Source organism: Meriones unguiculatus, chromosome 11 (genome assembly GCF_030254825.1).
Source record: "Meriones unguiculatus strain TT.TT164.6M chromosome 11, Bangor_MerUng_6.1, whole genome shotgun sequence".
Classification (NCBI taxonomy): Eukaryota; Metazoa; Chordata; class Mammalia; order Rodentia; family Muridae; genus Meriones; species Meriones unguiculatus.
In genome coordinates this window covers 97,872,560-97,884,374 of record NC_083359.1, presented here as the reverse complement: position 1 = coordinate 97,884,374, position 11,815 = coordinate 97,872,560, and the positions used below count along the sequence as shown (strand labels likewise).

The window sequence follows — 11,815 nt, the reverse complement described above, 5'->3', positions numbered from 1 at the left end:
TTCGAAGCATATCTACCTTTTATCTCCAGCCTCCAGCACATTATCTAAAAATATTCAGCAAATGTTTTACCCACTGAGCCACCTCTCCAGCCTGGAAAGTAATTCTTGTAAGGGGACCACTGGAAAAGGAGCAAGCCTAAATTCCCTCCTAGATCTCTGCTCCTGCTTGCTACACCACATGTTTCTGTCTGGCCTACTGCACCTTGGCAAGATGCATGCAAGGGTGGTCCTCGCTCAACCTACACAATGCTGCCTGGACCCTGACCATCCTCAACTCTGAGCTAAATGAACCTCTTTCTTATGGTATCAGTCCATTTCAGGTACTGCATTCTGGCAACAACAAGCTGAAGACACTCAGTACTCAGGACAATATTCCTGCAACAGATATTCTGAAGAGGTGAAAATTCTAAAGAGCAAAAAAGGGATTGCCATTATCAGTTTTCATTCAGTCTTCCTTTCTCTGGATTCAATTATCTCACCTCCTTTAGCTATTCCATAAATGGCAACATGCTGGATGAGCAAATTTCAATTTTACGCAACGTTATTAGACTGTCAAATGAGATTGGTAATTGGCATTCAGAAGAATCAATTGTTAATGGTTACTGCAGTCTCTCTCCTCCATGCTCTGCTGGCTGAAGTGTTCACTGCTGCTCTAAAAGACAGCCATCACCACACTGCCACTCACATCCAGTCCGTGGCCATCCTGCCCCACGAGAGCTTTAGATGCTCTTTCTATGATAAATCGTCATTTTCTGTTTAATTAATTTCAAGGTATCACTGGCCTCGTTGTGAAAAAATAAAAGCAACAATACATTTAATGTTACAATATTGTTCAATTTCTTTTAAATCATCAGCTTTTCCTTCCATAAATCCGGACATACTAAATAAATTTATCTTTTAAATTGATCATCTCTAGAAAACAAAATATCTTGAAACCATTATGTCATTAGGCACTAAATATAGAAATTATAAGAGAAAATACGAAATTAATTAGGACAAGCAATTTTTCAGAGTATCCTTTCAATTAGAAACTGAGTCTTTACAGTTATCTTAAAAGATGAAAAAAGAAATCTTTGGAGCATTTAATTTTCATCTATCACCATCATTGCTACATACTCCCTGTAATTAAGGGAATTTGATTCAGGATCAATTGCAGCAGACAACATTTCTTCCATTTCCTCTTGAGAAAAAGGTTCACCTGGAGAGACAAGACAGGAGATGATTATTTACAGTCAGGAGGCCTTTTTCTCTTTCCACTAGCCAGCTCCACTATCTTGGAGGCCAAGGGCCCCAGCTGTGTTCAGTTTTTTCTTCACTGGAGCTCCACAGCCAACATATGAGAATCCAGAAGTTCAAAAGGCATGCTGCCATGCACCCTGCAAGGCTGTAGATTTATTGCCTTGGCAGTACCCACAGAATACATCATTTCAGTCAAAACAGGAGTATATAAAACATCATGAACAAAGCTGTTTATCCATTTAAATTAAAATGACTGAAACTGCAAAAGTATTTGCTTAAATCTAAAGTCTTATAAGTCAATATAATTATTATGTGTATTAAAACTATAGAGAGATGAGTAAATGTTAGCTATTGCTGAAGAGAGACCACTTGAGGTCTGCCTCACTCATACTGCCCTAACCCCAGGCTGGATGCCACTCATCAATCACCCTAAAATTCCTCCTGGTTTCGGGCAGTAGTCAGTCTGCTACACTGGGCAAGGAAAGAGCTATGCAGTATTTAAGACAGTAGGGAGACTGCTTAACACTGGAAAGCAACAGCTAGAAGAACAAGCCTCACACACTCAAGTTCTGCCTCTCTTACTAGCTTTACAGTCTCGGGTAGGTTGCTTAACCTCTTTTCCCAGTCTACACAATACAGATAATGGTACTACTCTCCACCCACGGGCTTGGTACAGGATTAAATGTGTTATGATTCAAATAGCACTTCTATGAACATGTGACACATAGCAACAAGTATTTGTTTTAAAAAGACTTGAGATCTTCCCTGCTGCTGAATACCATCTGATGCAATGCACATCCTGAAGTAACATGGGTTCTGTCTTGTAACGGCTTGATTCAGTGTGGTTTACGGTGTTTATCTGATGCAAGACACATCCTGGAGTAACATGGATCCTGTCTTGTAGCTGCTTGATTCAGTGTGGTTTATGGTGTTTATCTTGCAATCTCCTGGGCATTTAGAGTGTACATTCTCAAACTTAAAAGATGTGTTGGCTGCTCTTCAGATATTATGAAAGGATTGTGGAAGTAACTTAATAGTCCCAAAGCTTAGATATACTTAAAAACAATTTAGAATTTTGAGAATTAAAACATCACTTAATAGCCAGGCTGGCCTGGTCTACAGAGTGAGTTCCAGGACAGAGAGTGAGACACAGAGGAACCCCATCTCTTAAGAGAAACTCACTTCTTAAGCAAGCAGCCACTTTACTGAACTAAGCACTAAGCAGCTGTGACTATGCCTAGAAGAAAGCATGTTACACCCAATAACGATGCGCTAAGGTTGCATCTTATAGGCACTTATCAAATATACTGGCCCATACAACATGGGAGAAATTAATGAATGCTGAATAAATAACTGAAACCATTTATGTTCTTCTCTGGAAAAAAAAAAAAACTGTTGCAGGCTCCATCTATTAGGATATCCATCAGTTGCCCTGGACATACAAGAACTCTCCAAGTACATTGTGGTAGTTTGAATAGGTGTGGCCCCTATAGACTCAACTGTTTGAAAGCCTGGTCATAGGGAGTGGCCTTATTGGAGGAAGTGGGTCACTGGGGGGCGGGGCTTTGAGGTCTCAGATGCTCAAGTTGGGCCAGTGTGTCTTATTCTCTTTCTTCTGCCTTCAGATCAAAATGCAGAACTCTCAGCTCCGTCTCCAGCACCAAGTCTGCCTGCATGCCACCATGTTTCCTGCCATGATGACAATGAACTAAACCTTTGAACTGTAAGCCAGCCCCAATTAAATGTTCTCCTTTATAGGAGTTGCCATTGTCATGGTGTCTCTTCACAGCAATGGAAACCCCAGCTAAGACATAACTTTCTGTAAGTTCTCATAAAGCACTTCCTGCGAGCCACACGGCCTTGCTGTCCCCACACGCAGTGCAGCCAGTGCCTGACTTCACTGTTTCAATCATCAGCATTACTACCAGGATGGCATCCACAGTCCAGGGCAAGTCTTGGAGTTACTTTATACTCATGTTTGTCCCCTGCCCACTTTTAGTCACATGGCCCTATGACAGAGTCCAACCGCTCTTCTCTACCCAAGAGCAGGCCTCTATAATTTAGCCCCAATAAAGCTACCTTCTTTCCTTTCCTTGGACTGAACTTTCCTTTCCTGAACTCTCTTTGGCTGTTTTTTACTAATTTTGTGTGACCCAATATAATTTAGGGTTGGCCAACAAGACCCTCAGGACTGACTGGGCTCATCTTCTTCCACACGCCTGGCTGCCTCCTTCCTTGTTCTTACTGCTTTATCCATTTCCCTAGAACCAGCCCTTCATCTGTCTTCATTCAACTACTCATTCATTTATTCGTAGCTCATCTGCTACAATTCATATTGATATTTATTATATGTGAGTACTGTAAGATATAAAGTCATATTATGCCTGCCCTCAATGATTCATCCTATCTTCTAAAGCCAAGCATGGCAGCTCCCATCTGTAATCACATCTTGGAGGCTGAAGCAGGAGAACTGCCTTGAGTTTACTGCAATCCTGGGCTACATAGTAAATACCAGATTCACCCGGGTTAGAGAGAACTTTGTCTCAAAAAAGCAAACAAATAAATTCACCTTCTCAAGGATGCTATTTTCTCTGTCAGACTTCCCAGGCTGTTTCCCCGGCTGGTTTCGGCTTGCATTGATCTTCTCATAGTTATTTTTCTAATGTCTCAGATTGATCTATTTCACAAGTTAGCTTTGCTTCCCAGTAAGACTGTAATATGCTCAAGAAAAGGATCAGATCCTGGTATCATGCCCACCCACTGTGCTATAACAATACTAGACAGACGACAGGCACACAGTTGGAGGGACTGAACTCTCTTTGGCTGTTTTTATTAATTTCATGTGGTCCTATATGATTTAGGGTTTACTTGTGTTCACCCTTAGGATTTGAAAGTCATAACACTCTCATTAACTCTCATTGCTTAGAGGAGTCTGACACTATAGGGCTCCTGGGTGGCAACTATGAGTTTCACAATATTCTTTCTCTCACTTCCTCTTTCCCAATGGTGAACTGAGTCAAAATGGCCAAACCAGGTATACTTGAAGCTTCCAATACTAGTCTCCTTGTTCAAAATGATGCACATGTCCATGTTCTCAAGTGACACGTGACTGCTGCGTCACTCAAGACAGCCTAAGCATCCTGGAGCTGGGCAGAGAAAGCAAAACTCATCCCTGACTATGGGGGGTAAAGGGAGATGACAATGGCTTTAATAGACTGTTCCTCAAGCTGCTTACAGTCAGGGGACACACATGTATGTCCTGACCTAAAAAGAGAAAGTTTAAAGAAAATATGTATGTATTTGTGGGAGGAGGTCCCATTATCATAAGAAAATATAGTTTTGTGTGAATTCGATTTTGGCTATATTGTTTGCAACTTTACCACTTAAAAAGGCCTTTTAAAAGAAATTTTTAAATACTTTAATTCAAATCTTCTATCTAAATAGGCATTGTTTTATGATTGACAGTTCATGTTCTTTAAATGGCATGTCTTTTATTTAGGAGATATTTTAAGTAAATAAAGTAAACACAATTTACACAAGTAATCATTACCATTCTATCATAAAAATCAAATACAAAAACAAATCAAAATAATAGGAATAATTTAAAAAACTACTTAGCCAAACAATTGTTTCTAAAGTATCACCTTTTATAAATTTTACATAACTATTAAAAACTTATTAATCGGGGCTATAAAAATGGCTCAGCAGTTAAAACCATGCACTGCTTTTGCAGAGAACCTGAGTTCAATTCCCATGTAACCCCAGCTCCAGAAGGACCCCATGTTTCTGGCCTCCACGGGCACTGTACTCACACGCACAGAGACACAGACACATGTATGCAGCCACATAACTGAAGATAAAATAAACATCTTTAAGTTACTCTCACAAGAAATCGAGCCCTCTGACCTTCCTCAGTCATGTACTTGATGAGTTCATCCTTAGTCAGAAACCCACGTTTAGCTGTATCCAAAACCTGGGCAAAGGAGATAGCATACATTTTCCTTGTTAAATAAATTCTACATGATGAATTAACTTATCACACTACATGAATAACGCAGAGCTCACCCACCTCAAAAGCTCGTAAAAGGATATCTTCAGAAATGGGTCTGTATCTGTAATTTTACAGTAAAGTCCGTTAACACCAGCATATTTATCTTGGTCTCTAGATGATAGATGACTGCATATAACAAAATAAGAGCTGCTACTATCCTAGGCTAATGGCATTTCCCTTGATGAAATTTCTTTGGATTTCTGAATATGAAAGTCAGTAGTACCTACTTCATAGGAATGTTCAGTATCACCTATTAGCATTTTTTTCAGTGATATGAAAATAAATTTGTCTAGGACAAAACACTCAGTCAACTGTGGTGTGCTAATACTATACTAATGCTAGAAAAATAACTGGTGTTCATTTTTATTTTAAGATGATAGTTCACAATTAAATATAACTACAATATTGCTCTTTTTGTAGCTCCTTTGCCTTTTAATTATGCCTTCCTTAGATTAATAAACACTAGCATGGTTGATATTTCTAAGCATATTCCTAAGCCGACCTGAAGTACACTGAAAGGCTAGAGGAAGCTACCCTAAGATATATACTGGGTAAATAAAATATCAAAAGCTAAGTGCTTTTGTTTTGTTTTGTTTTGTTTTGTGGTAGGGTCTTACTCTGTAGCCCAGGCTGGCTTGGAACTATGCAACTAAGGCTACCCTCAAATTTGTTGCAGTCTGCATGCTTCAGCCCAAGTACTAGAATCACAGGTATGGGGCAGCACATGTGGCCAAGTGGAATGCTTTGAAATTGGTGTCCTTCTAGGCATTATCTGCTGTAAAGATGGAGTCACCGCCTTACTTTCTTTCCAGAAGCGTTTTGGTCATTACTGGAAGAAATTTTTCAAATCGAATGTATCCAGTGGGTTCTTCTTCCTCTATCTAAACAGTTAAAAACAGCCATTTAGTCATTCAACAAATATACTGAACAACTACTTTATTTTTTCAAATGCTGAACCAGATGTTGGAATTTGATGATGAGAATAAAGGTATAAATCCTGCTCATGGAGCTTGTTTTTTGCTAGGAGATACACATATCATTCAAAATACCACAACACTAGCAGCTGGGAGAGAGCTCTGTGCTTGCCATGCCACCAGGGGGAGTTGAATTCAATCCCCAGCACCTATATGAAAAGGCAAGGTGTGTAATTGCATCACAGTGGATTGTCACTGAAAGTTAAGCTCTGGTGTATGCATGCATACACACAGTGAACAATTTATTTTTAAAGGCAGCGTCTTTTATTATATTGGGTAACCTAAAACTTGCAGGGATCCTCCTGCTTCAGCCTCCCGAACGAAAGCGTGTCAAACATGAACCAGTAGGCCTGGCTTGAATGTCTAATTCCAAATATATGCAATCATGATGAGTAAGGAGTGTGGGTCTAGAGGAGCACAGAGCACAGGGAACTTCCCTGATCCAGTTATCAGGGAAAGTCACTGACAAAAGTGGTGTATGATCCGGTCCTCCAGGACAAGAGGAAACTGTGACACCAGAGCACAGACCCCAGCAAGGGCAGTTCTTCCACTCCCTGTTACCCTGAGAAGAGTGTGAAGTCACTGATGGTCTCTGGGGGTATGTCTGGAAAGGTCACTGTTGTGGGTGAAGTGGCTTCTTCAAATATAGGATGATGGTGCAGACCGAACATTGCCATGAGAGAGTAAATGTATGACCCAGGAGACCGTTAAGAAGACTTGACAGGGCTGGCTACACTCATTCATTATGGGTCAGGAGGGACAGGAGTCTAGGATGACACCAGATTCCAACTTGCACATATGCACGCTTTCCTTGAAATGAAGAATACTGAATGAAATCAGATTTCGGCCAGTCAACATCTACAGGACCAAACTACATCTCAAATCATTCTTGGAAATACTTACCTGAATAATAGACTTTTTTTCTTCCAATCCTAAGTTTAGAGAATACTATTCTAAAGATGAGAGCTTTTGGTACCTAGCATTATAGGATGAGAATGAAACAGGTCTTTTTGCCTGCAGTTCAACTATGACAGACTGACTGAACAAAAGCTCTACTGACCTTAACTTCCATGTCAGGCAATCTATAAGGAGCTATAAATTTTGTACTCTCTTTCAAAAGTCCTATTAAAAGGCTCATAGATCCCAATTCAACAGATGAGGTTTTTAAGAGATTTACAGTTTCAACAAAAAAATTAATCTATACATTGCTATTAAGTGGATGCATTGTCATCCAAATTACAACTATTTTCAAATCATATGAGATTCATACCTTGTGTGAGCAGAGTCTGAAGATTCCATTATCAGAGAGAATCAAACCTGTCTAGGGACATCATGTTTCAGAATTTCTGTACCTATCATGATGTGAACAATTTCTTCAGCTTCCTCTAAGATCTGAGGTGACCATTTTGACAATTCATGTTAATGTAGCTGTGTTATACTTGGGAAACAGTCTGCAACTCCCAGCACACAGAGCCTTAAAAATTAAATACCTGGACACAGGTGCAGCTCAATGACAGACTGTTTATGGACTCTGGGATTTAATCCTCAGGGCAGATGTTGTAAAAGTCAATCTCCTGTGTCTTCTAGAAAGTTCAGAGACTCTATGCTCAAGAAGTCTCACCAACAGGGCTGCCTAAACATGACCTGAACAAGGACAACACCAAGAGACATGCTAATGTGGAAGGGTTAACGTTCAGGAAACTTTGGCCCTAGACAAAGCACTCCAAACACCTAAGGACAGTCTGCTATGCTCATGGCTCAGTGTCTTGTTCAGCCATCATCAGAGAAGCACCTTCTGTAATCGATGGGAACAAACATGGAGACAATGTGCAGAGACTAAGAGACCTTGGAATACGTTGTTCTAAATGGGATGTCTCCATGAAATCCCTCCCCTCAGAGCTCATGGAACCCTTCTACAGAGAAGGCAGAAAGAGTATAAGAGCCACAAGGATGGAAAAACACCAAAGAAACAAGACTCTCTAAACACAGCAGGACCAATGCACACATGAACTCACAGATGCTGTGGCATCACACACAGGGCCTGCATGCACCTGGACCAACCAGATGGGGTCTTGTGCTAACAGGGGAAGTGAACACAAGCCCCCATCCCTAACCCAGACACTATCTCCAACGGGTAATCAGTCAAACTGAGAAATTAATTTTGTTTAATGGAGATGCAGACCACTTTTAAGGCAGGTGACATGCCCAGCAGTAGACGGCCAATACAAAACAAACTCAATGGCATTTTTGGAGGTTCTTATTTTTTCTTTAACCTTATAAGTCTTTTGCATATTTATTATAGTTTCTGATTTTGTGTTTTTATTATCAGTTTTAGATGCCTATTTATTTTCTAATGGGAGAGAGAAAGAAAGGATTGTGGATTCGGGTGAGAGAGGAGGTAGGGAGGATCTGGGAGGAGTTGGGGAAGGGGAATCCATACAGGCAACTAAGGAATGCTGGTTTTCCCAGGGAAGAGCATTCAAATTGGTTATTCAATACCAAATGGTCAGCCCTGACAATATACATACAAGTAACATTATATGCACTGATCAGGTTGTATTTATATTTTTAAGAATGCATATATGTAACAACAAAGACAAAGAGGTCATACACTTAAAAGAGAACAAGAAATTGGGTAAATGGGAGGGTTTAAACTTTAGAGAGAAGAAAGGGAAGGAGAAATTATATAATTATAATTTCAACAAAATAAAAATCAATCTCATGAGATCATTTATAGAGCAATAATCTTTTTTTACATTTACTTATTATGTACATGTGTGAGTGTGGGCGTTCAAAGGACAATTTGCAGGAGTCAGTTCTCTCCTTCCACAGTGTGGAACTCAGGTCTTGGCAACGAGCAGCTTACCAACTGAGCCAGCCCACTGACCCACAGTGAAAATATTAAAATTAAAAGGTTGAGCTTCCAGCTTTCTTCCTTCAGAAATTGTTCCAGAGTAGGACAGTCATCCGTCACATCTCTTAGTACTTCTTTGTTCCCTGGACAGCTACAGAGTAGGCAATATTTACCTTTATAAAATCAAAGCCTCTTTTTATCTTATAAAGATCTTCATTAACCTGATTTTAGTATTTCAAAGTTCAGCTCTGTAACTCCACTTCAATCATATGAGAACTGACAAATGACATATAATATGTGCCTTATGCTATTTCCCTCATCACTCGCAAGCCCTCAGTGATGAGAACAGCAAGGTCAAAACTCTACAGGTGGCTTTTGACTCACAAATAATATTGAGGGTTTTTTTTTTAGGTTTTTAAATTGTCTTAATTAGTGGTCTGTTGCTGTGAAGAAACACCATGACCACAGCAACTCTGAAAAGAAAGCATTTAATTGAGGACTTGCTTACAGCTTCAGAGGTTGGTTCAAGATCGTCATGGGGAGGGAGCATGGCACACAGGCAAGTGCTGGAGCAGCAGCTGAAGGCAACACCATGAGCCACAGGCAGAGAAAAAGAGACTCTGGGGTTCCACGTCACCCTCAGTGACACACTTCCTCCAACAAGACCACCCCTCCCAATCCTCTAACCCTTCCACACAGTTCTACTCCCCAGGAACTTAGGGTGCACATATATGAACCTATTGGGACCACTGTTATCCCAGCTACCACACTAGTGTATGTTAAAGACAAGCTCCAATCAATCAGAACAGCAAAAAGGCAGAAAGTTTTTCTTTTTAAGACAGAGTCTTGCTATGTTACCTGGATTGGCCTTAAAATTCTTAATCCTCCTGATCCAGTATCTCCAGTGCTGGGATTGTAAGTGTCTGTCATCATGCCTAAGGTAACTTTTCTTTACAGAAGGAGAAAGGGTAATGAATATAAACAGAAATCTTGTGATTTAGAAGAAGAAAGGAGCTGGTGAGAGGCTATGGGAGTAAAGGCATTTTCTGCACAAGGCTGGTGACCTGAATTCAAACCCAGAACCCAAGGAAAAGTGGGAAAAGAGAACAGACTCCACATAGTTATCCTCTGACCTTCACATGTCCACTGCTGCATACCTGTGTTGCCTACACACATCATACACACCCATGAGCATATGCACACAATTTTTAATTGTTAATTTTAAATGTTTCTTAGTCGATTCTGAAATTGCGGACTTCTTTCCATGACCCAACACTGCCCTCTAGAGGCCATATCTATATGCTCTTTAAACATACATAAGCAATGGTATTTAAAACATGATTATTCTAAATACAGCATTTATGGAATGTTTAATGGGTGGCAAACACTATTTTATGATGAATGGTTTTATGTGCAAATAATTAGTTTCCTTTAGGATAGTTTTAACAGAAAGTTGCAAAGATAAAAGAATTCTCATCTTCACTCCTGTTGTTTTAAATTCTTTAGATGTTTTTTAAGGCAAGCTCAACAAATTAAAAGTGTATATGTTTAATGAATACATCAAGATGCCTTGATATACATATAAGAGAGTTGCTAAAGCTCAGGTAAAGAACATCTCTCCCACTTCACTGGCTTCCTTTTTGTCTTTAACAGGAACATTAGGATCTACCTTTCTGTCTCTAACAGGAACACTTAGGATCTACCTTTTCAGCTCACTGTGGATTTATGGAGGCAGGTGACTGAGAGTTTTGCTAAGTTTTCATTTTCACATTTGCACGTGGTTTTGTTGGTTTTTTTGTTTTTGTTTTTGTTTTTGTTTTGTTTGTTTGTTTGTTTTTTACAGTATATATTCAACTGGTGCTCACTATTATATTCTGGTAAACAAAGACAAATAAGCACCTAAGGACACAAAGAGAGGAAACTGCCAGGATTAATAGTTCATATTTGCAATCCTAGTACTTCAGAAGCTGAGGCAGATAGACTGACGAGTTCAAGAACAACATGGTCTACACAGCAAGTTCCAGGCCAGCTTGGACTTCAGAATAAGACCTTGTCTAAAAACAGACAAATAAAACCTCAACATTAAAAAAGAGAGAGAGAGAGAGCATGAAGTTGGGAGGGTAGGATGGGGTGGTGCTGACACACCTTCGGGAGAGGAGTGGGGTAAATATGATCAGAACACGTAGTAAGAAAGTTTCAAAAAATCAATAAAAATACTTTTCAAAGAATATAAAAGAAAGGACAAGAGCCTTCCAAAGGGGAAGTTATTCTTGAACGGTCTATCTGCCTATCTGCCTCAGCTTCTGAAGTGGTGCAGTTCCACGAAAGAAGAGTAATAAATATTTTAGTACTGTAGGATATGTAAGATGTTTGATGCATATTTTTCTTTATTTTTTTAGGATATATAATTTTTTAAACCATCACTGATGCGTAATCTTCATTGTCAACTTGACTGTAATAATAATCACCTTGGAAGACAGAGAGACAGACAGACAGACAGCTCAACTGTCAACAGCTCATAACAAAAATATCAATAATTATCTTGGAAATACTCTTGTGGGTGCATCTCTCAGTGTTTCCAGAAAGGGTTAACTCAAGAAAGATCTACCTTAAGTGGATCTTAAGTGGGCAGCACTATTCCCTAGTCTGGGGTCCTGGGCTGAACCAAAGGGATAGGACAGGGAACTGTTTCCTAAC

At 39.7% G+C, this 11,815-nt stretch overlaps 1 protein-coding gene across 3 annotated transcripts in view; it reads right to left on the bottom strand.

Annotated features, from left to right (window-relative positions):
- Positions 1-813: 813 nt before the first annotated feature.
- The window catches only part of Efcab2 (EF-hand calcium binding domain 2), a 73,132-nt gene continuing 62,130 nt past the window's right edge, over positions 814-11,815 (bottom strand). For 2 of the 3 annotated variants that reach the window (XM_060364768.1, XM_021643863.2), the window contains 4 exons: positions 6,092-6,171; positions 5,309-5,351; positions 5,146-5,212; positions 814-1,198 (listed from right to left, as the gene is read on the bottom strand). In XM_060364768.1, the coding sequence (XP_060220751.1) occupies positions 1,083-1,198; positions 5,146-5,212; positions 5,309-5,351; positions 6,092-6,171 (306 nt within the window). In that variant the 3' untranslated portion in view covers positions 814-1,082. Of the gene's footprint in view, positions 1,199-5,125; positions 5,213-5,308; positions 5,352-6,091; positions 6,172-11,815 lie in introns of all 3 variants that reach the window. The other variant, XM_060364769.1, reaches the window with a different exon arrangement.